The sequence below is a fragment of the Morone saxatilis genome, unplaced genomic scaffold (assembly GCF_004916995.1).
Source record: "Morone saxatilis isolate NCDOM2014 unplaced genomic scaffold, NCSU_SB_2.0 Contig9, whole genome shotgun sequence".
Lineage (NCBI taxonomy): Eukaryota > Metazoa > Chordata > Actinopteri > Moronidae > Morone > Morone saxatilis.
Window position 1 is genome coordinate 4,152,932 of NW_023340268.1, and position 27,802 is coordinate 4,180,733.

The following is a 27,802-nucleotide window of genomic DNA, read 5'->3' on the forward strand; positions in this document are numbered from 1 at the left end:
AAAAACAAGAAAGGGAAAAAAAAAAGAGGCGTTGGCCACAAAGGTGCTGATGCATGTGGGCATGAAGGGGGCGAGGTGCACACGACATCATGACAGAGATGCAGATAAGGAGACGCATCCGCTCATGCAGAAGTAGGGGGCATTTAGCAGGCACCAGGCTGCCTTAATTGCCCTCTCAGCGGAGGGCAACAGACAGGTAGCATCTGGGCCCTTAAGTGAAATGATTCAGAATAATTCAGCATGTCAGGAAGCACATGGCCATCCCCTTAAAGCTGGGGCTGTCTAAATGAACTGGAGGGCCGGGCAGTGAAGTCATAAATGTGCTGAAGTTGATGGTCGATGCGAGGACAGGATGGGTTGGGCTTTGGGAAACGGTGACTTGTTTCTGGCGCTCCTCGCAGTTTTATGGTTGGAGAATGAGTTGTTTAGTGTGTGTATGTGTGAAAGTGAGTGTGAGAGGAGAGTGGGTGTGCACTGCAAAAGGCTTTTGGTGAAGAAAATGGGGCAGAAAATCACTGGGACTTGTTGCAGAGGCATTTTATTGGAGCAGAATGAGCGTTTTTCCAAGAAAAGCAGACCCGCAGCCGTTGAAAACACAGCTGTTTGATTAGTCTATTGATCCACTGCTCAAAACAAATGTGTGTAGTTACTCCTCTGATATCTAGAAATGAATGTTTGCAAAGTAATGACTACATATTTACCTTATTTATTAGCTGAAGTGAAAGTGACATCGGCACAGCCTTCATTCACCTCATTCACCATATTTTTGTTTTTCAGGAAGCGTCAGGAGGTTGCAGTGGGTATTTTCAACGTGAGGGCCATTCAATTAGTTCCAGATGAACTGGGATCACAAAAACTAGGGATTTTAAGGACACTGGTAGGATTGTCTCAATAATTCATTTTGCTGAATGGCAGTAATCCCATTATCTCTACTACATTTCAGAACGATATATATATTTACCAGAGCAGAAAGCACACCCGTTAACCTGCAATAACTGACGTTTTGGCCAATATCATTACCTTTTAAATGAGGAAAACAGACGCATCCAACAGTTACGGAGCAACATTGTCATTCACTTGGAGTCATGTTTCTGGCCACCTGATGTTCACCCTCTTTTACTTCTGTTTTTGGTCTCCTAAACCAACTCCTGAAGGAAATATATGTGGATCTTTATCTGCTAAATGCTTCACCAGCTAGCCACGAGCTGTGTCTGTGTGCTGTTTGGTGCCGAGCAAGTTGTGTACAAAGGTTCTTTAAAGCTTTTTCACTGAAAACTGCTGTGGCCGAAAAGTGTGGTGAGGGTAAACTAAAACAGTCAATTTAAGCTAAACAATGAGCTGAAACTCACTATAAAACTCTGTAAAGCCGAAGGGGAGCTGCAAATTGTAGGTCACTACGAGCGACCCATTGTTTTTTTATAAAGGAAGATTTATATTATTATGAATTATCCTGATAATTATCAGTCCATAATAATAACAATTAGTTTTGAATTATTATGTAAAATTATAGGTTTTATGCTCCATGAAAGCTAAACAGTTTGTTTGTGAAGTTTTTTGATACTTTACTAGAAAACATAAATTAACATTTGAAGAGTCACAGCTGTTGTTTGTTGTTGTTAACAATAGTGAGTGTTAGATTTGCTTAAATTAGACCTATAGAATAATCAAGCATCCATCTTAGCCTTTCTTGCCATCAGGTGAACATTATGAGCTTTTTTTAAAACTACAAACATGTGAGATTATTAGTTATTTAATCTGTATTGACCATGAGAAACAGCTAATTATCAGTTATTATTATTATCGGCTGAGAAAGAATCCATATCATGCATCACTATTTTTTATGATTCAACTTGTACATAAAGACAAGATTTCAAATAGAAATGTAGTATTTTTTGACAAAACCTAGTGGCTGAGCATCTTAGCAACTTAGATCATTTAGCTAGTGAATTATCTTTTAACTTTAACTTGAAGGAATAAGACTGGGTGCCTCTCACTGTTTGTAATGTGAGTCGAACCATTTCCTGATTTCCAAACGTTCCCTCAATCAACATAATCTCAACCCTCTCGCGCTCACTGTATTATCCTAATGTGGTTTAGTAAAACATCATTGTGAAACAATAAGTGTGCTTGTCTTCAGCGATGAACACTTATTCTAATTTTACTAAGAGCTTTTCTATAACTAACCATATGGTACTGACTATACGGTTCCTTAAAAACAGATTTCTCTCTCTCATCTAAATCCTGCTGCAACTGATACAAAAACATCCATTTAAAGACGTTACAACTGAGGCAGGTGAGATTCAGAGGGCGGGGGTTTATTGTCTGAAGGACCGTGTTTAGTGCGTGTTTACCAGATTTTTTTATCTAAACCGCATATACTGTATGAGTCAAAGTTCACTTCATTATCACCGTCTTCATGCTCCAAACAGCGTCAGTTGATCAAACACTATGACGAGGACAAACAAAGCCATTAAAGCTAATGGTTGATAAAAGTAATGACCCTACCGGACATGAATGTGAGCACTTTTTACCGGTGAATTTTTATGTGCAATTATAAATTATAAAAACAAAAACACAAACTCAAACGCGTAAAATACATTCACATGCCAGAAATATCTTCATGACTAAATGTTTAGTTAAGACTCCGTTAAACAAGCTTAAAATGTACATCTTAAACAGGTAAAGTACCTAATTAATTATTTAACACAACACAACTAAAAGAAAGGAGAATATTTGCAAGATAATGACAGTTTTTGTTGAAACAAATAAATCAAACATAATTGTGTTGTTCTTATGGGGATGATTAATTAATGTCTGAATTAGTATGAACGGAACATTTTAGTGTGATGTCCATTGCTCGTTAGCAACTGCAGAGTTAAAAACATGAAGTGAAAGCTAAAAATGAATGAATCATGCTAATATATATCTGTTAATCCTTTCCCCTTCAAAAAACTGGACACTGCCGTCATCTTACTGGGCCAGCAGCTGCAGGTTGCTCCTCCCGCTGGAGTTTGTGAGTGGAACCAGCAGCACCGGGGTTTTATCAGTGCAGGAGGGGGACGCGAGGCGGGTTCGGGTGTTCATGCTGCGTTGTTCCAGAGACAGAGCTTCCTGTTTTCTGGAAAGATCCTGCAACATGCGGCTGTGATGGAGCTTCATCTTCTGCAGGGAGTGCCTGAGAGTGAGTATAGGACGGGAGCGGGTATTAAAGGTTTAAAGAGATTTCTTTACTTTCTGGTATTTAAAACACTCCTAACTATTATTTGTTCATTTTAACTGTAGGCCTGTAACCTCTATTTTGGATTATTTTTGATTTTTACTTCTGTGGCTTCTTATTGCTTTAATTTGCTGGGTTTAAAACATCATTATGTAAATATATAAAACGTTCCTGAATGACCTTTGTAGATATATTTTTAACACTCCATAATGACTGAATGTTCCTGTTTGAATGTGATGTTTGACTTCCGTGTGTGTGCAAATAAATACAATAAAGTAATAAAATAAATACAATAAACTATTAGCTCTACTTGATGATCATAGTAGCCAAACTGTGACTCACTGAGCCTCAGAAAGCTTCTGTTTCAGAGCCGTGGTTGTGGCCTCCAGCTGATGGACTTCATCTACGAGGCCGTGCTGCACCTGCAAACAAACAGGAAGCAACAGATCAAACAGGACGAAGCCTCTTAAGGAGCCTTTCAAAACATAATAATAATATTCTGTGTTCGATGTATGTGCTTTATTTAAACCTCGTCTCTGCACAGGTCCATCCCAGGTCTGTTGGTCCTGTTCTCTAGGCGGGTGTGAGCTAGTTTCAGGGAGGCTGTTTTCGCCTGCAGATCTGCATCCAGCCCGTGGATGTCACTCTCCATTTCTGCCATTTCATCTTCAGTCTACAGACAGATGGACAAACAGTCAGACACACTTCACTATAAACAATAAACACTTAGCTACTAGGAGGATGGCTGGATGTAAACTGCTGTAACCCCTGCATGCTTGAGCTCAAATCCACAAACCATAAACCACAAAAACCTTCTATTACAAGTTATTGGATATCTTACATTTTTTATTTGCCACTCCAGCTCGTCGCGGGCCTGCTCTTCATGGTGATTACGCTTACGGAGAGCAAACTCTGTGGCCCTGCGCTGAGTGTCCAACTCATTCTGCAGCTAAGAAATAGAGAATAGAGAAAGAAATTATTGCGAATGCACCATATCTTTAGAAAATGAGAACAAGATTGATGCACAACATTCCCAGACTAGTGACAGTGGTTCCCAAACACTTTTTTTAAGGGACCCCTTTTCTATCAGTTAGTAAACTGATGACCCGTTTCAGTGACATATTTTATGGATGTTTCATATTATGTTAAAAACTGTACACTTAACCCAAATAGTGAACTCAGTAACTGAAATAAGTTTGATTTCCTCTTTAGGGAACTTTTAATACAATTATTTGTCTGTATTATGTATTTTTTAAAATAAAAGACCTAACAGGCTTCTTTTTTTTGACAAATTCAGTGTTTTCTTGTCACTGATGCTTGGTCATTGTTCTATTGGACAATTTACATTTACATTACTTCATATAAGTGAGTCAACTGTGGATATTTTAAAAGTTGTCTTCCATCCCTCAAAATCAAGAAGACCTTGTGACACCCCCCACGAAGCTCTGGCGACCCCTAGTGGAGGTCCAGACCACAGGTTGGGAAACCACTGCTTTAAGATCCCCTGCTTTAATGCGTTTCATTCGGTCCTGAGCTAAAGTAACTTACCTGCACCGTACGTGCCTTTTATTGCACTACAAATACTACACATGCAGGTAGTTACATCAAACACACCTGGGCTCTGGTGAGACTCATATCCTCTCTCATTTGCTGGGACACCTGCATGGCCTCCTGGGCTCGAGCCACATTATACTGGCTGAACTGGACCCACTCCTGGGGGGTGGAGGAACTACAACAAAGACGACATTTGTGCATTTTACTTAATGAGGCAGGAGTTAACCAGGAAAGCTGAAACAAGCATTATTTTACTGTATTCTGCTAAGTCAAAATCCCATAAATGTTTTTTGAGCTTAAGCAAAATAATTCAAACTTAGATGTAAAATGTTGTAAACCCTGAAGGTATGCGAGTTGGATTGGTCTTCAGGGAGATCTGAGGGGACGTTATTGTAAGCGAGAGACAGGACATGTCAATGTCCAGGGCGTCCATCTTGTTCTGGAGGTCGGCGGTCAGCTGGTGTCGAGCCTCCTGCAAAACACTGGGAGCAAAAACAAAGAAAGGCGGTCAAACAAAAAGCAAAAACAGAAAATGCATCACACCATAGCGTTCCTTACCACAGCTGCTCAAAGGCCTTGTCTATGTGCTGCTGCAGATCTTGCTGCACTCTTTCAATCAGCTCCACTTCGGTTTTCAGCTGCTCGTGTACGGGGTCGAAGACAAGCTCGTACCCTCGCCGTCCGTCCCTCAGTGTCAAGCACTCGCTGCTGACCTCAAGGGGAACGGCAGTCGCAGCCAGGGCCTGCTCGGTTTGCTCTTTAGACTGTCCCAACACACATCAAGGTAAAGTCACACAGGTATAAAAGTATAAAGCCTTAAATAAATGCTGTTTTAAGACAAGCTCTCAGTTGTTTTAGAGGTTTTTGGACAAATCACCAGGGTCAGAGCCTCCATCTCTTCATCCACTTTCAGCGCACAGGTTTCTAACGCCTCTTTCCAACGGGCAACATCCCAAATCCGGTCACTCAACCTGCGAGAGGTGTCGCTTTCATCCCAGGTTGTCTGCAGAGAAAAGGTGCAAGAAAATAAAAATGGGAGGCTGTTATGAAATATTTTTCATCCTGCAGAATGTGACAGATGTGTTTAGCTTTCTGGTAGACTCCCTCGCAAACAAGAACCCACCTTACAGTTGGTCTCGTTGCGTAGTGACCTCCCTTCCTGCCGAACCACATTAGAAACATATCGCTCGTGTTGTGCCGTGGCAGACAGCTGGTGGTTGTTGGTGTGCCACTCTGACACACTGTGGCGCAGGCCGGGCTTTGCAGGAAGTGCAGACATCCTTCTGTTGCAGTCAATAAATAACCCAATCACTGTATTTGCCAAGTACAGTTAAATGTGTAGAGTGACACTCTCGCAGAAGCATATTGATACCGCTGAGCTTCACAGTAAACACAGACAGAGCCAACAGAGCTACTAAATACAGCACTGAGAGATGATGAAGCACAATCCGCATTGGTAGCCAATATCCGTTTAACACACACCTGCTTTCAAATATTACTAATAACTAAGTTTCCTAAATCATAATGCTCCTTTAAAGAGAGGAAAGAGTTTATTTTGAACCTAGACAGTAAAACTGAGATCACATAATTTCCTCTGCAGTCTGAATCACCCGAAACAACCTAAGCTGATGTATGAGGTTATATATATTATGAGTGAGATTCTATCACTACAGTTCATATAATATTTTAGATTCTATTATTTGGTGCACTATTTGGTGACTACAGACAAAGCCACTGACTCAAAATGCATACATTAGTTAAAACTCTACTGTGTAATGAGTAGTTATACTTAGTCGCTACCACCTGGGCTTCTTCACTGTATTATTGAACATAATAATTTAATATTGTATAACAATACCATTTTTAAGTGACTAAAAGGTGAGTGTTGCGTTACCATTGCATGTAGTTTATGTATATTTAACCAAGCATAAGTTTGAATGCAGCATTAATTTGATGTCTGCTAGCAGGACGCTGGTGGCGAAGGAAATGGAACTTATGACATATAACAGTTATATTAACATGAGGGGAGGCTCTTTGAAGCAATGGGGACAAGCGAACCAGTAAGACCAGCAACTAAAACTGATACTTAAAAAAAACAGGATGAATTAGAGTTTTAAGAACAAAAAAAATTAGAAACACTGTCATTAAATAGCTTTTTTGACTTCTACGACCAGGCTCTTTCTCTGACAAGGCCATAAAGTGTAGCTACGGTTACTCCCACAAACACGAAGCCTCTCATATTAGTTATTGTTGCCGTTAACAAAGCTCCAAATCTCAAATACCGCGACATTTAACACAAAAAAAAAAAAAGATCTCATTCCAAAGTTCTTTCTCGTTGAATTTTACTCACCGGAATTCTAGAACGTTCAGATAGTCGGCGCGTGCTGGTTTCCTATAGCAACAACTACTCGAGCCGTCTCCAGGCAACGGGCCTGACACAACGTTCCACTGAAACTATTTTTAATAATTAAAATAGCAGCTTGGCAACGTTCGTGACGTTTAATTGTCGGTTCGGATCCTGTGACATCATCAGCCAACGGGGGACTTTAAGAAGGTTGAACAACCTCGTGTTAAAAGTTACTTTAAAAACCGACAAACATTTCCTTCATATTTAACAAACGAGGTAAATATATTTGAACAGAAAATAAAAATAGCTTCATTTGACCTCCAAGCTTGCTGCTCAAGGGCAACTTTGAAAAGCACAAAAATGTCTGTGATAAACAGCACTCAGGTATAAACACTTCTGTTTTATTGTAGTATCAGAATTAGTCATGCCAGTGGTTATATTTCCATGCTGTGGTGACTTTCAGTGTAGACAAAAACTGGTTAGTTACAACTATCATCACTCGCATTAACTACCCTCAGCACATTCCTGACCGTGGTTGTTTTGTGGTCTTCTGTCAGCAGCGATGGTTCCCAAAAGTTTTAAAGATTAAGGGAATATTGCAAAAAAAAAGAAAAAAAAAAAAAGAAGCCACCTCAGGTGTTCACCTAAATGCAGCAGGACTAGGGGGCCGTACAGAGGCCGGTCTCAAACAAGACCTCTCATGACTGAACCTCTATTTCAGTGCATCACACCAGTGACCTATTAAGCAGATATACAAACAAACTATATTTTAATGCCCGTTAAAAATGATTCAAAATCATCTTCATACTCTTATCTGTACATTGCACCTAATGGGGACACAACAGAGCTCTAAACTCCATAATGTAAAGACTTCATTGAGTTTGGGAACCACTTGCCAGTGCACTATCCCAATTACCTGAGCTATGTTAACACCTAGATTCTCCAACAGGCTTCTATTAAGGCTTTGCACTAAAAATAAAACCTCCATGCCTGTGCTATCAAAGCTGCTTTTTTACGTTGACTGTCAGAAAAAAGTATTAGTTTACTGATACTGGACTGTGTTTATAAAGTTTGTGAGCTCTGCCCGGTGCTTGGAGTGTCAGTGTAAAGAGGCAAACATTTCAGAACGTTGCCCCAAATTGCACACAAATCAACTAAAAATACCCACGATCCACATCTGTAAAACAATCCTTTGTAGCAGTGATGGGCATGCTCAAAATATTTGATCTGCCCATTATTTGTTTGTTACTGGAGAAAGAGTGAATTCAGAGATCAGCTTTTCTTTTATGTGTACACATTCCTTAAAGACTAATAAATTAAAAAGTAAATGGGAACTATCATTCATGTCACATTTAGTAGTTTCAAACATAGCGAATGTCGACATAAAATAAAAATAAAATTAAAAAGGAACAAGTTTGCGGTAGAAAGGTGAAATCAGAGTAAATTTTCAGTGGCAGGTTCATAATTTAAAGTAAAAAGAAAGTTTGGTGCAAGCGTGGCGGTGCTGTGCAGAGGTCGTTTTCCTTGAAGCAGAGGTGAGAGGTTCAGTTAGCTACACAGTTAACGGATTTCAGAGCGTTCAGCCTTCGAACAGCTGGAGGTGGAGGAGGGGTTTTCACTTTGTAGTCCCTCAGGGTTTATCTTCGAGCCCAGCACGTGTTTTTGTGGTCCAATTTCAGATGGAAATTGTCTCGCACTGTTATTCCTTTCCTGGTATTGTTCAGGTGGGTGGGAGGATGCGACATTGTGTTTGTGATGTTACATGTGTCCACAAGTCCACAATCACTGTGGTGTTGCATCCCCATTGACTTCTACGCCGTGCTGCTGTAGCTGTGCTCGAAGCAGTGCATTATCGTTCTTCAGTTCCTCAATCTAGAAAAATAAAAGATAATTAGACACTGAAAAATACATATAAAAAGACAACAACAGTAGTAAACACGTCATTGTGTGTCTATGTAACAATGTCATAATGACACATTGGGGTAATAACAGTATACTGGCACATTGTATTTTCCTATGTTTTCCACGATTATTTGAGTTATACAGTGTACAAGTCATTTTTGTGACTTACTGTAAAACTTCTAATAATAGCCCGGGCATTTATTTGCTTAAAATCAGGCATTTATACCTTTAGCATAAAACTCTTGCTCAGCTAAGATGGAAATACTCTCTAACTGTGCTGCTTCTCTTGAGTTTTGTTCAGCAAATTTGACAACTAACAGGTAACTTAAATAATTTTCAGGCTGTACTTTTTCCTCTGTGCCTCCGCCACGACACTTGAACGTGAACGTCGTTTTACGGCAGCTGAAGATTTACAGCAGCCAGCATACAGACAGTGAGCACAGTACTTTGGTCATAGTTTCCGTAAAATGAACTGAAGGATTGAATTGTGGAGAATCTAACTGATCTAACGATGTGCAGCATCCATATTGACAAAAGTTGAAACATTTGTATATGTGTAGGCGATCTAAACGGCTTAAAACTCGCTCAAGTGGGCGACCCGGTGGGTTTTAAGAGGTTTTATACATCGAGATAATTTCTATAATATCCACAATAGGCTTGTAAAGGAGACCTGCCTCTATTTGGGACCCTGCTTTTAATGGAAGTTTTGGAGTAAGTAACTGAAATATGAATCTGCGATGTATCCTAACACGTAACTTAAAAGCATCACAAGAAGTCAGTTAAGCAAATCAGTTGCAGTGCAGTATCGAGCTAAAATTAGCTGAGGTTAGCCAACGTTCATAGCATTTAAAAGAAGACTTTGCTAATGCTTCATCCAAATGTAACACAAGCTTGCTTTAAGATCTTTAGTTATTGGTTATTTTATGTTGGATTTGAACGGGTTGTTACCTGCCGAGATGTTTTCTCTACTTATACGACAAATAACATCGACAACCTTATGCTCACATGCCATCTCAAGAGTTTTGTTTCTATCACACAAAATAGAAGGTTAGACATGCACATTCAACTGCACTCAAGGCTTCACAGGTTTAAATGGGAAGTTAACCTGTTGTCTAAGCAGCTCGTTGTCCATCTCGACCCGCTCCACCTCTTTGTAACTCTCCTGCAGTCGCTGGTTACTCTGCCGCAGCTCTCGGATGTAGTCGCAGGCTTTGGACAAGATGCCGCCTTTACTCTGAGAAATGACAGCACATTGAGCTATTAAAAGACCAAATACTTTCTTACAAATACTACTTAATAGAAACTCGTTACGACCGAGACTACGAGTCCTCAGCCTGTGGTTACAAAAAAGTTTCGGTCTGACTGTCAGCGTCAGTTATGCAAGAAGCAAGCATTAGGTGGCAAGACAGAGAGTGCACCGATTCAAGTACGGAAGAGGTCATGTTTATAAGGGCTGGATGCTTAAACATGTATACATTTACAGCCGTGTGACCTAAAAAAAACCCTGATAGATTTAGACAAATTTGTGTTTTTACTGTTCAGCCATCTGACACCATTTTACACACTTATAATACTATAATAATATTATTTTGAAGGCAGCACTCACCGCTCCAGTTCTGCTGTCTACACTGCAGTCGGGGATGATTTTTGAAAGTGTGACAATCCAGTTGTTAATCTTGTCTCTTCTTCTTCTCTCCACTGCAAAGAAAGACATTTTTTGAATTTTCTAACCACCAAGCTGCAGTTCGTATATTTAGTTTTTTTTTTTTTTCAAACAGGAAACTCTCTAAGTTCCCTTCATACTAAAAACTTTCAGGACCTATATGTACACACACACACGTCAACATATGACTACAAAGACAATAGTTTCAAACACTCCTGACAGCGATGACCACATACCTTCATTGTGCTGTGCTCTTCGCCTCTCATCTCTAGGCGCCCGTGGACCCTCCACCTTCCTGTAAAGACACAGCAAAACAACATTTAACATTGAAATTATGAATAAAATGTCAGATTTTCAACATTACACACCTGAACTAGAACCCAGTTAACAAGAAAATCCAAACAAAGTTTCACATTTTTGTCCTTCAGCTATTATTATTATTAATTTATTAATTGGCTGGTTGGCGAGGAGTACCCACATGCACCATTAGTTTAGGCACAGCTGAACCTTCAGGTCCTCTGAAGGGCAAAGGATTGTGGGATCCCGCCACTGAATTAAGATATACAATGTGCTATTAGCCTTAATTGTGCTAATGGGACTCAGGTTTAGTTAACAGCTTTAAGCTAGCAACAACCTATGACTGTCAACATACAATTCACAATACACAAGATGCTAAGGGCTGATTAGTGATCCGCCAAACGTCTGTCTCTACAACACATGATGGGGGCAGGGTGAGGGCGTATGTGAAAGTTCTTCTCACCAGTTTGAACTGCCATGCTGCAACATCTCGCTTTCACCAAGGTCTCTGGGGATGGCAGGTAAGTAGGACAGAGTGTGGTTTTCAGATGTTGGATGTTTTAAACGATGGATATAGAATTTCTTTCTTTTTCTTTATTTTTGTATCTTCATTTGTACACACAATGACAAAAAAAAAAAACTAATCATTTCAAAAAGGGAAGGAAGAGGTAAAGAACATCCGATCCACTGTGAAGTTACAGGGAAAGGGGTGAGAAAATGTGGAGGTGAGAAGTCGGCCAAACACGTGGGGGGGGGGAGAGAGAGATATGTTGATTTGGTAACTTCAGGGATGGGATGGATGTGTGGGGAAGTGTTTAATCATACTCACGCAGTGTAGGTGTGCGTGCGTGGTGCGATGGTGCGAGGAGCCGCCGTCTGTAGTACCTCAGGGGGGCTCATCATCACATAAAACTGACCTGGAGTTTAGGAGGCAAATGGTGGAAGAATAAAATATGGAAAATGGACTCACCGCCGAAAAAATAAACAGTAGTGACTTTACAAATACAACATTGATAAACAGGAATAAAATACACAAAGACAAGAAAAGAAGATGATGAAAAGTCATAATAAATGTAATAAGGACTGTGACGTAATGCAGTTACTGCAGGTAAAATGGGTGTTTCGGAGGGAATTTGTTATGACACATTTGTATTGTTAGCTTGTGATAATAATTTATATAATAATAAATAATATTATAGCCATAATGAACAAACTGGAAATGTTAATAATACGTGTATGGAGAAAGAGAAAAATAAACTGTTTGTCCATACTATGGGGGGTACCAGGGACTCTCTGATCCGCTTTACCAGTCTGGCGTTACGATTCAATGCATTATAAATATATACAATATATTGTGACATACTGCAATTTTGTGAGCATGATATGATATGTTGGAAAACTGTCCACACCATGCATAAAATCTGAGCAAAAAGTCCCTGTAACATAGAACAACATCAGCTATCTAGCTGTTAGGAGTTTAATCACAAAAATCAATAGTGTTTTAGAGAATACAACAAAATAAAATATCGCGATACGATATTTGAATGCTGTCCTGTTCCTCATTTTAGAAGACAAAGTGTCACTTTTCTCCCCCCAGATGATCTTACAGCAGAGCGAATGCTGTTTTCTCACCTCCTGCCTGCGTGATCGTTGGGTCGGTGGTGGCCTGCACCGACACGGCTGTTCCATCGCTGACGGTGGCGGCGGGGAAATAAGCAAAACGCGTCTCTCCTCCCACAGTCTCCCCGCCAGGACTGCCCCCATTGCTGAACGGGTTCTGTATGACAGCCTGGAAGAAGGGAGAGTCAGGGACAAGCTGTTCAACCGGTAAACAACTAATATAGTATACAGTAAGAATGTGCGTGTTAGGGAAGTCCCAATCTGAGTCATCTAATATTGATTATCTGCCGATCTGATACTTTCTTTAGATAATACAGTGCACATTGCACACCTAAAGTCCATTAAAGTCAGTCCAATGTATGCTTGACAACTGAATAGCTCTGCATTGCATCAAGAAAGAAAATGCATGCATCCAAGCTGTTAAGACTATAAAGTATAAAATAACAAACCCTCTGTTATGTTTCTGGTCTGCTCGCTGTCTGGAGGGAGTCTCTCTCTCCAGTGTTTGGTGCAGTCTTGACCTGAATGAACCGTCTGTATTCTGTGTTTATTTCCGTCCTCTCCACATTGCATATTGCATGGACTACATTAATTAATTTGTTTGCAGGGCTTTTTTCTTGAACAGCTCTCTATCGCTGTCTCTGCTCTCTCACACAGAGCTCAGAGTGGAGAGGCAGACAGTAGAGACCGTTGATGATGGCTGCACCGTGCATGAAAGCTCTGTGAGTAATGACTGCTGTGTGACAGCTGACGTAAAACAAAAGATAGGATCAAATGAGTAAAGCTTTGATCGCCTTGATCGGTGCCGATACTGATTACTGAGATCGGATCGGGACATCCCTACTGTGTGTGTTACTCACCTGTGCCACCGCCTGAGGGGCTCCAGCAAACGCTGCGGTAGAGACGACGCTGACGGCTCCAGTCCCATCAGCTGTTGCTTCTAACTGATCGTCTGTTACCTGAACCACACGATAGGTCACCTGAGGACAGAGCAAAGAGTTAAGTTTAAAAAAACTAAAGCAATAGTTTAAAAGAAAACTGAAACAGAGGTGTGATCTCGGTGATCTTTAGACGTTTTATATGTTTTTGTGTGAAGTGAAACCAGGACAAAAACAGCCAACTTCACCTCAGGACACAGTTCTTGACATTTACCTTCACACCACAATCACCCTCTGTCTGTTTCACCTAACCTTTACACCAGGTAGTGCTCATTTTGTTTTCCTAAGCTTCTCGAGTACCAGTAACCGTTATCAGGTGTGAACATCTGTCTCATCTGTTTCCCTACAACACTTTGGGTTTGTGGTTATTTCCAGAATTCAAATCAACCACCACAAAATAACCTGCTGCGAACACATCTAAGAATAATGTGCAGTTTATAACCTCTGTGTCATCCTAACACATTAGCCTTCATCCAACAGCACGCTGGATTTAAATTAGCCGTTAGTTGAACCCTTCTACCGAACAGCAATAGTCCCATCTTAGCTCAGTATTGATAACTAGACACGGCTTTGCTGTGGTAAAAGCAATACTGAGCATTTCTCCTTTCTAGCCTTTCAAAACACACAAGAGTTAAAGTGTAAGGGATGGTTTAAACCAGTGTTTCCCCTTTTTTGGGGGGGGACCCACTTCTCAGAAATGACAGACCATGGCCACCCAATTCATAAACCAACATTTCTGTCCATTTTTACTGCTATTTCTGCATCACGTCATATTTCTATACATGTAAAATACCTTACAAATGAATCAAAATAAAGGCATTTAGGGTTTTTTTCTCAGTAAAAAAAAAAATCTTAGCTCAATCATAGCTCAATCTATGAGCGAACATTCATGCATTGAGGAAAAGTCTTTTTAAGTAAAAACAATGTACACACTTTAAAAACTTTATAAATGAAACTAAATAAATGCATTTAGGGTTAACAGGCTTTCATTGTTTACCCTCACAGTAGAGGCAGTTTGTAGAGCCCATCTCCTTCTGACAGAATGTACACTCACTTTATAAACGAGACAATTTAATTTGCATTTTGCAGCAGTAAAGGATCTTGTTTTGCCATCAGAAACAAAACACTGAACACATTTTAAATACTTAATAATAAGTGCATTTAGCAGGAGGAAGAAATTAGCATACACGTATCTCCATAAAATATATTTTCTGTTCCTTCCTTTGAAGTTTCTACTAAGTGATATCTTTGAATACTATCAGTGTGTGTGTGATAACTGCTTAATGTGCCTGAACTGTGCATTTTGCAGTCCTGTCTCAAAAAATAGATCTTTATCTAAACTAAACTTCCTGGATGTGCTTAGCTACCATGACAAACACACTTGCTGTGCAGAAGTGAGGTTCTCCGTGCTCACCTGTCCTCCGCTGTTCTCTGTGCGGAACTGGTACTGAACATTGTGGTCAGTGAACGCAGCCTGCGGGACACCAGTGATGGTCACTGCAGTCTGCTCCTCCGTCCCCACCGTCTCTCCTGCAACACACACACAAACACACACACACACAGGTCAACATGTTTCAAATCTGTGACTCTGCACCGGAAAAACGAGATATGAGTGGATGCATCTCTGAAGCAGACACACAAAGTACGTTTGTTCAAAATCAACTCTTAAAATGCGTCGTAAAGAAAGCAAAACCTGACTTTGCATCACAGATTCTCCTTTTAGAAAAGAAGTAGATTATTTGCTTCACTTGTCAGGATTATAAGAAATGAGGCTCCCACCTTCCTGTAACTGCACCACTTCTTCTGTTTCCTGTTTGTCGTGACTGAAAACCAAAAAAAAAAAAAGTCAATTTCAAGCTGAACCCAACATGCACATTTCTCAGAAATAAGATCATTATTTATCATCAATATATTGAGCGAGCTCTTATAGGCAGTTGTGGGTGAGGGGCGCCCCCAAGTGGTCGCATGAGGGGGCTATAAATAAGATATAAATAAAAGTGAGAGATAACTGGCGTGCAAACGAGACAGAAATCATGTTTTCTGCAACTTCCAGGAGGGAAATCACAATTTCTTGAGAATTAAAACTTTAGTTTGAGTGGTTTGATTAGCTGCACAGGGCGAGACAAACTTCACAAATAACTATAATACTCCTAACACCGCCCCTCCTAGTTAGATTTAAGCATTTAAACCTTAAAAGAGCCGCATCAGGTACAACAAGAGCACAGTGCAATTAAATGCATCCCCGAAAAATAGTCACAACCCGCTGCTGTGCGTTTGCCTCTCTTGGCAAGTAAATAAAACAGCAATCGTGATGTTACACATTTACAAAAAAAAGGGCGCACAAATTCTACTGAAAATGTCTTAATGGATGCAGAAACTCATCATCCGCGCAGGCTGCACTGCCACTCATCCAACCACAGGGAGTTAAAGAAAAACAACAAAACCACACAATGTACGAATATTAAAAGTATGAGCAGCGTGCGGGTTATTAACAGCATTGCGTTGCGAGGAGAAATCGGGTTTCAGGCCCTCGGTCGGAGCCATGGCTGAGCAGGAAGCGGACAGCAGCCTCTCACCTCGCCGAGCTGTCCAGACTCTGCTCCAGCATATCCATGAAGCTTTTGCGGGTGTAAAACGCCGATATTCAACGACACTGATTTACGGAGATGGAAGCGCTGATCACGGGGACAAACACACGGGTCATGTGAGGAAGACAGTCCAGGACACGTGAGGCACCGACCGGGCAAGGAGCTAAAATGGAGGCCGCTGCCGAGCAGGACGGAGCCGTCTGCGTCTGTGCGGAAAACCAAAAAAAACAAAACCAAACAGAAAACAGTCCGGGTTTTTACGCAGCTTCACGGAGGCGACGGTGCTCCGGTGTTGGGGGTTTTTACTCGTTAAACTCTTTAATCATAACCACTTGATGCGCAGATAGGAGGTTTATTTCCTTTTTAAGGTCGTTGGATATGTTTTTTTGTCCTTGGTTTCCTTTTTGTTGCTCTGCTGCGCACGGCCGCTGTTTATCCGCGCAAAGCTGCGGCGGCGACATGCGCTCAATAAGATGTGGAGTGGACTAGTTAGTGAGGTGTGTTACTTCATGAAAACAGCCTCTTTTGTTGTTGTTGTTGTTGTTGTTGCTTTTAACTGTAATGTCGTTTTGTTTTTGTAACAATTTTCAGACATTGCAACCCAGTATTCACGTGACTCCTCTGGCGCAAAGAGTTGAATGGACACAAACGGATTATTCTCGGTTTATAAGCTTTAATGTTTGCGCACACATGGATTGTTTCTCTTGCGCCTTTGTGACATTGCTGTAGATATTTTCCCGAAGCTGTTTTATCCATCTGTACAGTATTATTGACAATCTGCTACTCAACGGCACTTTTTTTCAGGTCCTTTTGCCCAGGTGACCACAGCGATCCAATACGGGTTTTCCCACAAACCACATGACAAAAACGGTTCCTGTCGAGCCACAAACCGACGCGCAGCGCTCACACGCTTCTCGTAATTCAGTTTTATGTCATGTTGGAAGAGACAGGACCGATTTTTGTAGTGTGTGTCTTCAAAATCATCAGACAGATTGGCGTTGGAGACAGTTTATAGAGGATAATGTTGTCTTTCTGCGGCCGGTGTCAGTCTCTCAATCAGACTCAGAGTGTGGAGGCGATGGTGCAGCATGTCCTCTGCAGGAAATACAGCAAATAACCCAACAGCGACTGAGATCAACACGTTTTCTCACCTCTTTAAATGTTTTATCAAATTCACAGATTAAGGTTTTTAATTAACATCCGGGTTCTAATTGTGTTTTTCATTTGGTGACAGTGAGATTTTTCATTACACGCAGAGTCACTGCAGAGCTGAACAAATGCACTTAAATAGCTTTAAAGGTATTAATTAATAAAAATCAAGAATATATTGAGAGTTTAATATAATGTGAAATAAATACAATACAATATGTAGCACAGTACAGGGGTTAGGATTCAATATGTTGTGATACTGTAACCAAGGTGATTTATTGTGATTTAAATATATATATATATATATACACACACACACAAAAAGTTTACTTTCTTATGCAACCAGAACAGTAGGATCTGCATTTATCACAGTCCTTGTCTAGAGGTTGGGTGTTTAAACACAAAAATCAATACAGTGTGTTTGAAGAATTGAGACAATATCACAAAATAAAATATAAAATAAAATACCCCAATATGATATTTTTCAGTATTTTCTTACAGTCCTACTTAATACACCTTTAAAATCTTAACAATATAAGATAAAAAAGACTTAATAGATTATATAATAGGGTTGTACTGCTTGTTACAGCAGTTAAAGAAAACACAAATAAGAAAACACACATTAAATAAAGGTAAAAACCTTTTTATGTCTGATGGAATAGAGAAAATTGTGTGTACACATAATGTGTAGCATTATAATAAATATATATATATATATTAAAGAATATTGCTTTTAAAGATGGATGAAATTTACACAGCTATTAGAGCAGGAGGTAGAGACACAGTGTAAAACTATATCTAATTGCACAGGACAAAATTATGTGTAATTCGGAGGAAATATAAGCTATAAATATAAGAAATAGAGCCAGATAATTGCACAGTACAGTTTATATAATCTAAGGCAGTGTGTCATCAATCACAATGTCACAGGTTTAAGTTAGACCTCATTCCCCATCTGCCTCTATCCTCATTTCCTTTCTGCTTACTCTCAATAAATGTATAAAATGCCCTCAAAAGAAAACTCTCTCTCGTGTCATCTTGCACACATATTGCCTTATTTTAAGGGCTCACAAACCAAAATGTTTGGGATCCACTGATGCACCCTCACAACAGCAGGGTCCAACATATCCAAAAACTAATACTGGTAATTGTGTTGTTAGAAAAAAAACAAATGAAGTCCTTCGAGTATCCAAAAACCTTTTATAAGCCATTAGCATCCAGTTTTCCCCCTTTTACTTCCTGTTAAGAAGCTTTCAGGTTGCAAAGAAATCCAGATGTAGTTTAGTTGCTGTTTGCCATCAAATGTAAATACGTATTTTAGATGTTCTTTTATAGACATTTCCCCCAAATTCAGCCTGACCTTGTTCTTTGCTCACCATCAGGCCACCAGGTTAAAAATGAGTCATATAAGCTTATGTTTGCAACCAGCAATTCATTACTGCTGCTAGTTTTCAAACTGAGGTCAGGGGACCAACATGTGACCTTGAGTGGGTTGTAGGGGGTCCCCAGTAAAAGTAGGAATAGAATGTTTTAACTTTTATTTGTAGTGATCCCAGTTTGATTATTGATTGAGACTTAATCTTCAAAACTTAAAACTTGAAAAAGATTCTCAGAAGGAATTCCTTATGACAAAATCCTCTCAAACTGGGGGTCTGTGGTCTAATGTGTAACTATTGAAAGGTTTGAGAACCCTTTACTACTAGAGCAGTGGATCCCAACCTGCGGGTCGGGACCCCCACTACGGGTTGCCAAAGCATCACAGAGGCCTTGTAGATTTGAAGGAAACTTAGACTATACCTCAACATTTTATTATTTTTCTATGAAGAAAACTAAATGATTTCTTTTTTTTTTTAAAGTTAGGATTATAATTTAAGATATAAACTTTAAAGTCCTGAACTAAAGATGTTTTTACAGAAACTTGGACTGAACAATGGCCATGTGTCAGTGAATTTAGTATGATTACAAAATAAGACAAAATACATAATATAGATTGTATAAAGTTATCTAAAAATATCAGGAAAACTCATCTCTGACGCAACATTTACAGGAAATCTCAAAATTCATCCGAATCACTTGTTTTACACAAATCTTCTGCAGTTATTTTGTTCCCTGTTTGAGTTCATTGTACAGTTTATTAGTTGTTCTGTAATGGTATTGTTATGCATTGAATATAATGTGAAATATCCATAAAATATGTCACTTTAATCAGGGGTTGACAGTTTACTCAGTTGCAGAAAAGGGGTCACTTGAGGAAAACATTTGGGAACCACAGTGCGAAAAAATGTTTAAGTTTCTGTGTTTAATTTATATGAAGCAGCTGAAAATCTCCTGAGTCAGAGACGTTTTTATCAAAGCTAAAACTGAACCGACCAATCGAAGAATAAGGAAGTCATTTAGATTTTGAGTCAGTGTGCAGTAATTAAGGGTTTAAAACAATCTAAAATCTCTCATATAACATTTCAGCTTCATGGAGAAGTATGAAGAGTGTGGTTTTAGTCAAACAAACTCAACTCTCAGGCAACAGATCTGCTTAAAATTAGCCCTTGTATCACATAGCTCTGTGGTGTTTCTTTGAGTAGAGGGTGACTCATTCATTCAGACTGCACACCCATTACAGTGGGAGAGAGACAGACAGAGAGAGAGAGAGAGAGGAACAACCACCTACCAAGTGCCAAACTGGAGGCCAACCTCTCTCCTCTCCTCCCATCTCATTCTTTCCTATATGGGCACTCAGATGGGTTTGCAGACAGTGCAGTAACAGACTGAACAGTGCTGGAGAACCAAGAGAGGCCACCCTCATTACAAGATAACAAAGGCAATTAACAGAGTCAAAGTCCAAAGAACAAAGTCCACGAATATCCTCGGAGCAGCGTTTTTCTCCTTATCCAACGAGCTCTAAAAAAGGTAAATCTTCCCGACAATGTTGGGATTTTTTTGTGCAGAGACTTTTCTTTGATTTTTGGGTGGAGTCGATAACCCCTCCCATGTCTTTTGATTAATTATACTCTTTTGTATGTCTGTTTTATGCCATTGCACTCAAAAGATTCGGCCATTTTCTGGAAACGTTGGATATTTTACAGTGGATTATGGTTTCAATTTGAAAATAAACTTGCAGTTATGACTTTGTTATACTCATATGGAAATTTCCAGATCCACACTTTTCCTTAAAAGTCAAAATCTTGCTTTTATGAATAAGTTAGGTATGTTTTTAATCATAGTTTAATGAATTTATGTTGATTAACAACTAGTTACAATAGTTCATGTTTAATGTAGATTTATAGACTGAACTGCAGTCAACTTTCTCCGTCCTCCCGTGTAAAGTCCTGTTTTTATTGCACAGCTACACAAAAGATAGATATAATAATCATGTCTGTTTTTTGAAAAGATAGCAGACAATGGCGACACCCAAAAACACTCCCCGAGGTGCAAACATGTCCATGTCCCCCAACCGTATCACCCGGCTCCAGGAGAAAGAGGACCTGTCCAACCTCAACGACCGGCTGGCCGTCTACATCGACAAGGTGCGCTTTCTGGAGGCTGAGAACGCCGGCCTGCGTCTGCGCATCACAGAGTCAGAGACAGAGGTCAGCCGGGAGCTGACAGGCCTGAAGGCTGCCTATGAGACCGAGCTGGCCGATGCCCGTCAGACTCTGGACTCTGTGGCCAAAGAGAGAGCACGTCTGCAGCTGGAGCTGGGCAAGCTGCGGGAGGACCACAAAGAGCTGAAAGCAAGGTGGGCTGCAGCACATTCAATCTAAATCTGACAGGATTTAGTGTTTTCTATGTGTGTGTGTGTGTGTGTGGAGAAAAAAACAGTGATAAACTACATTGACCAGAGAGGGGTGGGGGGTGTTTTTTAAGGGGGTCACAGCACATTTGAGGCCCTGAATTCCTTAAAAGCACCCATGTATGATTGTGAGATGTAGTTTCTTCACAGTTAAAGCTCAGCTAGGTATGAAATATCATTCATAATACTGAATAATAATGTGATAATAATATATTGAGCTCATAAGCAATAAAATTAACGTGGTTTGCTGCTATAGCCTCACATGGTCTGATATGATCGGTAGCTAATGGTGGCTAATGTTAGCAAACTTGCTGTGTAACTGACATTACTGAGTCAGTCTGCCGTCTTTATGAATCTTTCCTACTTGTAATTTTAGCATTTACTATTATCCCTTAATTATCCAAGTGGCTCAGCTAAAGTATCATAGCTAGCTTTAAAGTTACAATTACCAAACTCTTTTGAAAGTACTTACAATATAACTGTAGACATCAAGCATTAAGATTATTTTTTCTCAGGTTGTTATAGGAGAACACATAATACAGCAAAAATTGTGTAACTACTTGCTTTTATTTCCAAGATTAAAAAGATTTTTGGTCATAATCAGCCTGGTGTACCCTTTAATTAAAATGAAAAGACACTTCTGATCCAGATATTTTGTTAATCTGATAATCATGAGCTGAAACAGCTGCCCCGAGGCGTCCGAAATCCCCATTTCCAAACAAGTCATTCTCAGTCAAAGGCGTCCACTTGTCCATTGGTGTGTGAGTGAGAGGGTTTTGTGATTGTAGTGTTAGTATCTAAAACACTTCTGCACGTGCTTCCGCAGCAGCAGAACACACTTACTCATTAGCTCTTAATAGCTGTAGCTTGTATAACTCTTGCTCGCACTCTGAGAGCAGCGTTGGCCTGCTCCCGGGGGCCACTCCCTAGCTTTAGCATACCCTCCTCATTGCTCACTGCAGTTTTGACGTTGGACCTCGACGCCGACTCCTTCCCATGCTGCCACATCCAGGACCTGATGACTAACTCTTTCCCCAGTTTCTCCTCCTTCACCAAAGTAATCATTATGCACACAATACGTGGCAGTGTTTAGAGGGCTCCACTCTTTCCTCCATTATTTTTCCATAAATATTGAGACGAGGGCAGTTGTGTGTTTGGCAAGGCCAAGCCGTTGCCATGGCAGCGTCTCAGCTAAACACCAACGGCTGTGGTTTGTGGCTACCATGATACATGGGATTGAACGCAGATTGCTGTGGCCTATGAGTCATATGCACCGAGGTCTTTCCCCTGTTCCTATTCCATCCAGGCTCCATCCTTATTTAAAAATAGCTCATATTTGTTTCACTAGACTGTGTAAAGAAAACTATAGTAATTCAGTTTCCACTTGGTTAAGTTATAAAGCAAAATGGACCTATGCCTATTCTATTTACTGGAACATCCTCTATCAGTTACTACAAACACATCCAGGAAAAATGCAGCTTAACATCTGAGACTCTTTTGTGTCTTTGTAGGAATGCCAAAAAGGAGTCAGACTTGGCTGGAGCGTTGCAGAGGCTCAAAGACCTGGAGGCTCTGCTGAACTCGAAGGATGCATCCCTGACTACAGCTCTGGGAGAGAAGCGAAACCTCGAGGTGGAAAACAGGGACCTGAAGACGCAGGTGGCCAAGGTAAACTCAAACCCACGCTCAATTTAAAACTCAGTGGAAACACATCTGGGCTCCATCTTTCTGCAGTTCGCCTCACCAGCTCACCAGCTCCCAGTTTGTCCCTCACAATCCTCTGTGCTTTCCACTTTGTGATAATAAATGTCAGCCTATCAAAGACCGAGTTATAACCCTGTGTTTGCCTTGAACACTAGCTGTTGAGTTTTTTTCAGTGGAGTTTTGAAAGGGCCTTGGGCCTTGAGTGAAAATAAAATATGAAATATGTGTCTGTGTGAGAAAATGACAGTTCTTTGCTTCTTTCAGACCTTTCTCTTTCTGTCATGGCTGCTTGAGCTCAGAAATTTTGATTAAAGAGCAGCCTCCCTACTCTCCTGCCCTCTTATTATATTTACTGCACATTTCTGCCCTCTGTGGCGTGTTTATGCGAATGTCTGTGTATTGCTTTGTATTAATATTCATTTCCTGTTGTGCTTTGATAGCTGGACACCAGTTTGAACGATGCCAGGAAGCAGCTGCAGGATGAGATGCTGAGGAGGGTGGATGGAGAGAATCGCATCCAGACCCTCAAAGAGGAGCTGGAGTTTCAGAGGAATCTCCACTCGGAGGTCAGACTCCCAGAGAAAAGTTTTTATCATCATCAATGAATCACCTTTCCTTTTCTTCACTTCACTTTTTCCCTTTACAGCCTCTGCCTGTTATTTAAAAAACACTCCCAGTTGATGATTTTGGTCGTTCTCAAACAGGAACTGCGGGAGACAAAGCGGCGCCACGAGTCTCGTATGGTTGAGTTGGACAATGGCATCCAGCAGGACTTTGAAAGCAAGTTGTCGGAGGCGCTGATGGAGATGCGTAACCAGCACGAACTGCAGATCAAAATGTACAAGGATGAGATTGAGAAGACCTACAATAACAAGGTTTGCTTTACAAAACATGTTTTCTCTTGTGGTCTTCTGTGGAAGATAAAATATCAGAAACCTGACAAACAGCACAGAAAAAACATCATAAGATTGGTTATTAATTTTCTATCTTGCTCTGTCAGCTGGAAAATGCTCGCCAGTCAGCGGACAGGAGCAGTAACCTGGTTGGAGCAGCACACGAGGAGCTCCAGCAGACACGAATCCGCTTGGAGTCCATGTCCTCTCAGCTCAGCCAGCTGCAGAAACAGGTGATCTGAAAGGAGCAGCTCACACAGATCACATTCAGGGATCTAATCCAAGATGCTTGTATCAATAATGCACTGCATCATCATGAACATGTGCCCTTTAAGATTCATAGCTAAAGGGGTATTAAGTGACGTTTTCCTAAAAGTAACTGTGTGACTCTTCTGTCTGATCTAGCTGGCGGCCCGCGAGGCGAAGGTGAGGGACCTGGAGGAAGCTCTGTCTCGGGAGCGGGACACCACACGTCGTCTGCTGGGAGACAAAGACAGAGAAATGGCCGAGATGAGGCAGCAAATGCAGCAGCAGCTGGATGAGTACCAGGAGCTCCTGGATGTCAAGCTGGCTCTGGATATGGAGATATGTGCTTACAGGAAGCTGCTGGAGGGAGAGGAGCAGAGGTGTGTTGTCTCACAATGAGGTTATTGAATAAAGTGTTTTGCAGTGACCCATGAGCCTCACACACGTTTTCCCATGTTTGTCCCTGCAGGCTGCGTCTCTCCCCCAGCCCCCCGCCCACCAAAATGACAGGAAGTCGTTCCTCTACTTCCGGAGCTCACTCTCGATCAGTCCACTACGGCACTCAGAACTCTCCGGCCAAGAGGCGCCGCCCCAACGACACCGACAGCGAGGCTTCGAGCTTTGCAGGTGGAGCTGTGGCCCGCACTCGCATCACCCAGCAGGCCTCAGCCAGCGGACGGGTCACCGTGGACGAGGTGGACCTGGAGGGGAAATATGTCAAACTCAGCAACAAATCAGATGAGGTGAGAAGAAAATGGTGGGGCGATTAAATATTATCTGAGGAATCCTGTGATGGAAACAAACTGCTCTCTGCTACAGTTGCACACTGTGTGTTTGGTCAATATAAAAATATTATCTACAGTTTTCTGACAATAGACTTCTCACCTTCATTAGAAGCCAAAGACACAAATTCCCATCAAGTGTATAACATTTAGGAGGATCTATTGGCAGAAAATGTATTATAATAGTCATAGGTATGTTTTCATGAGTGTATAATAAGGCTGAGATGTATTCAAATGGTTGCAATATGCAGCTTCACCACTAGATGCCACTAAATCTTACACATTGGTCCTTTAATTCATCACCTGTTGAGGGAGAACATAACTCAGATCATTTCAGACTATAAAAAATAACCACTTGCTTTTTTTCCCCAATCCTCAGGATCAGAATTTGGGGAACTGGCAGGTGAAGCGACAGGTGGGATCTGGTGCTCCCATTATCTTTAAGTTCCCGGTGAAATTCACCTTGAAGGCGGGACAGAGGGTCACGGTAAGCAGCACCTTTAATCAGCAGAAACACACATCAGCACAGTGAGGAACACAGTTACTGATACAATACTGTACCTCTAGATCTGGGCCTCTGGTGCTGGTGGAACCCACAGTCCTCCCTCTGACCTGGTGTGGAAGACTCAGCCCTCTTGGGGCACCGGAGACATGTTGCAGACCACCCTGATCAGTGCCAATGGAGAGGTATTTTACATTTACCAGTCAAACATGTGGTATTTGGACACTTTATTTAAGTGTCAGAAATGGACATAAATTAATAAATAAAACTTTTTCCTCCAGGAAATGGCAATGAGGAAGGTCATCCGCACACACCTTGAAGAAGACGATGATGACATGGTGAGAGAAACTGTATTAATAACATACAGACAACCTATTTTGTTTTTGCTTTTTGGGGCAAACATGGCTCCTTTGATGTTAAAGGTTGCTTTATGATGTTGGGTTTATGTAGTGTAACCGTACTGTAATATCCCTTTGACAAAATCAGGATCAACTCAGAATTCATACATGCCACAGAGCATGATTGGATGTTAATTGCTTAATTGTACCATGCAGTTCACTTTGTGGAAGCATCTGCATTTGTTTTTCCACTAATTTTTCCCTTTTAATTTCATCCATCAGTATCTGTATGTACAAGCATAGCATAGGAATCTGCAACACTAAAAGGAAGTTAGCAGCATTCAGTTGCCTAATTTTAATGATAAATGGAGCTGAAGTACATCAAATTACACCTATAACACATTAGGAACGCCTTCTGGGATGCTGAAAAGCATTAGCTATTTTACCACTCAGACAATCAATATGATTGTTGGAGTGGTACAATATATCAGATAGAGAGTGGTTTGTTATCAGAATGCAGAAACATATAAACAACCTGTAACTCTGTATTGAAATGTTGAATTCTTTGCTCTATGATGGTCTAAAGAGTGTAACAACAACCAGATTTTGGGGGAAATTAATAATGTTTCAGCAAAATAACACAAGATGTAAACACATCATTATCGATTCATTTACTACTCACTATTTTATGGATTAACTAATGTCTATAAAATGTAAGAAAAAGGCCCTCACAGTTTCCCACAGCCCAAACAGACTAATAAGATTCAATTTGTTGTCATAGAAATCCAAGAAAAGAAGCTATGACCACTAATATGAAATGAATACTACATCTGTTTGCCTCAGCAGGTGGCTCACAGCACCTGTGGAGACAGTGAGTACAACCTGCGGAGCCGGACGGTCGTCTGCGGCTCCTGCGGACTTCCATCAGACAAATCCAGCAGCTGCTCCGTGACCTCAGGTTCCCGCTCCTTCCGCAGCGGAGGCATCTCCGAGGGTTTGCTGCCCCACTCCTACGTGTTCAGCACCAGCACTCCTCGCAAGGTGGGCACTGCAACACCTACAGCTGATATATGATGACTTTTTTCACTTTTAAAAGGTCTTTTTAGAAAGCAAACAAACAATTCAGCTTCTCTTGGAGCTTTTTAATTTTTTTTATTTAAAGATCAAGGTGTTTAATTGACGTTTTTTTCTGTCTTATGATCATTGTAACTTTGTCGATCTTTCCTCTTAGACTGGAGGCAGAATGGAGAGCTGTCCAATTATGTGAGCCCCTGGATCCACGCTGAAACACTTTCAACTATTCAATTAGTTTTTAGTTATCAGTTCTTTAGTTACCAGCTGTAGTTAGTTCACTTCATGTACTCTGGAATATTTTTTCAAGATATTGTATGCAATGAAATTTTATACTGCTTTTTTTTTTTTAATAATGTACATAGGCATGCTTATGAAATATTTTCTTAGATTGAAATCATGATTAAAGCAGGCAGTTTTGTTTGTATCTGTGACATTAAGAGTTTTAGATTTCTCCCAGGCTTCCTGCCAAGCAGTAACATATGAGCCTAGCAGCTACTTTAACAGTTTAAAACAACTAAAAGTTGACGATGCAATAAATTAGATTAAAATCATACTTTCTTGTGCTTTTCATAACACAGTTCAATCAGATTTGCATTACACTCTGTAATGATGCAGCAGGGTTGCATTAAAATTATTTTTGTTCATGTATTTCGAAAAACACTTTGAATTTTATTCTGGAAAGTAAATTGAGATCAACTTTGCTACAGATCCACAGAATATTATGTATTTTTTAATGATATCAATAAACATGTTTTCCTAATTCTGCCATATTTTGTCTTGTTCAACAATAGTGGGACCGTCTAAGTACTAATCGTGGGGTTAAATCTCTTTGAATGTAGCAGTCTGACAAGTTTACATGGATGATAATTTGTGTTGAAAATCTGAAAGAGAAGAACAAGTTAATTAAAAAATGAACTGTATATTTAAAACCACCAACATTTTAAAAACATAAACACAACACAAAATGTTCACCTCAGATTATTTCATCCATACACCACCTTAATTCAAAACACGAGATCAGAAATCAGAGTAGAATATTTCAGGTGTAAAGTGTTGAATGCTGAACACCATTTCAAGTTACTTTTCATTACTTATATTTCTATGGAGCTTTATACTATTATGTCATTACATTTCAGAGGAAAATGTAGTTTTTTCTCCACTACATTTATCTGCCAACTATAGTTACGATTAAGATTTTAGC

At 40.4% G+C, this 27,802-nt stretch overlaps 3 protein-coding genes across 5 annotated transcripts; 1 reads left to right on the forward strand and 2 right to left on the reverse strand.

Annotated features, from left to right (window-relative positions):
- Positions 1-1,332: 1,332 nt before the first annotated feature.
- Positions 1,333-6,050, reverse strand: tekt2 (tektin 2 (testicular); the record flags this gene model as incomplete). The annotated part of the gene is given in 9 exon segments (XM_035681802.1): positions 1,333-3,175; positions 3,560-3,639; positions 3,747-3,890; positions 4,059-4,166; positions 4,832-4,946; positions 5,110-5,253; positions 5,330-5,535; positions 5,649-5,774; positions 5,895-6,050. Coding segments are annotated over 9 exon segments (1,284 nt in total).
- Positions 6,051-7,498: 1,448 nt separating this feature from the next.
- On the reverse strand, positions 7,499-16,548 carry usf2 (upstream transcription factor 2, c-fos interacting). Of its 2 annotated transcripts, XM_035681809.1 has the most exons (11): positions 16,115-16,548; positions 15,318-15,361; positions 14,953-15,068; positions 13,461-13,580; positions 12,613-12,769; positions 11,810-11,897; positions 11,444-11,488; positions 10,920-10,978; positions 10,627-10,718; positions 10,126-10,254; positions 7,499-8,990 (listed from the first exon to the last, which is right to left on the reverse strand). In XM_035681809.1, exons 1-11 carry the CDS (start codon positions 16,150-16,152, stop codon positions 8,901-8,903), a joined length of 978 nt encoding a protein of 325 aa, XP_035537702.1. In that variant the 5' UTR covers positions 16,153-16,548; the 3' UTR covers positions 7,499-8,900. The 2 variants fall into 2 exon arrangements, with proteins under 2 accessions (XP_035537702.1, XP_035537703.1); XM_035681810.1 differs by lacking the exon at positions 11,444-11,488 and having other exon boundaries at positions 16,115-16,544.
- A 113-nt stretch (positions 16,549-16,661) lies between these two features.
- LOC118343059 (lamin-A-like) lies at positions 16,662-27,327 on the forward strand. Of its 2 annotated transcripts, none has more exons than XM_035681793.1 (13): positions 16,662-20,179; positions 20,661-21,008; positions 22,574-22,730; positions 23,207-23,332; positions 23,471-23,641; positions 23,767-23,892; positions 24,065-24,285; positions 24,375-24,648; positions 25,067-25,174; positions 25,255-25,374; positions 25,471-25,527; positions 26,371-26,568; positions 26,759-27,327. In XM_035681793.1, the coding sequence occupies exons 2-13, from the start codon at positions 20,671-20,673 to the stop codon at positions 26,792-26,794; spliced, it is 1,932 nt and encodes a 643-aa protein (XP_035537686.1). In that variant the 5' UTR covers positions 16,662-20,179; positions 20,661-20,670; the 3' UTR covers positions 26,795-27,327. The 2 variants fall into 2 exon arrangements, with proteins under 2 accessions (XP_035537686.1, XP_035537687.1); XM_035681794.1 differs by having other exon boundaries at positions 17,567-20,179; positions 26,374-26,568.
- The last annotated feature ends 475 nt before the right edge of the window (positions 27,328-27,802 follow it).

Coding starts and splice junctions, on each gene's coding strand:
- LOC118343059 (XM_035681793.1), top strand. CDS start 20,671: ATGGCGACACCCAAAAACACTCCCCGAGGTGCAAACATGTCCATGTCC. Junction 25,175..25,254: donor AGGCGGGACAGAGGGTCACG/GTAAGCAGCACC, acceptor CTGTACCTCTAG/ATCTGGGCCTCTGGTGCTGG. Junction 25,528..26,370: donor AAGAAGACGATGATGACATG/GTGAGAGAAACT, acceptor TGTTTGCCTCAG/CAGGTGGCTCACAGCACCTG.
- usf2 (XM_035681809.1), bottom strand. CDS start 16,152: ATGGATATGCTGGAGCAGAGTCTGGACAGCTCGGCGAG. Junction 11,898..12,612: donor AACGATCACGCAGGCAGGAG/GTGAGAAAACAG, acceptor CCTAAACTCCAG/GTCAGTTTTATGTGATGATG. Junction 10,719..10,919: donor AAGAGCACAGCACAATGAAG/GTATGTGGTCAT, acceptor CTTTCTTTGCAG/TGGAGAGAAGAAGAAGAGAC.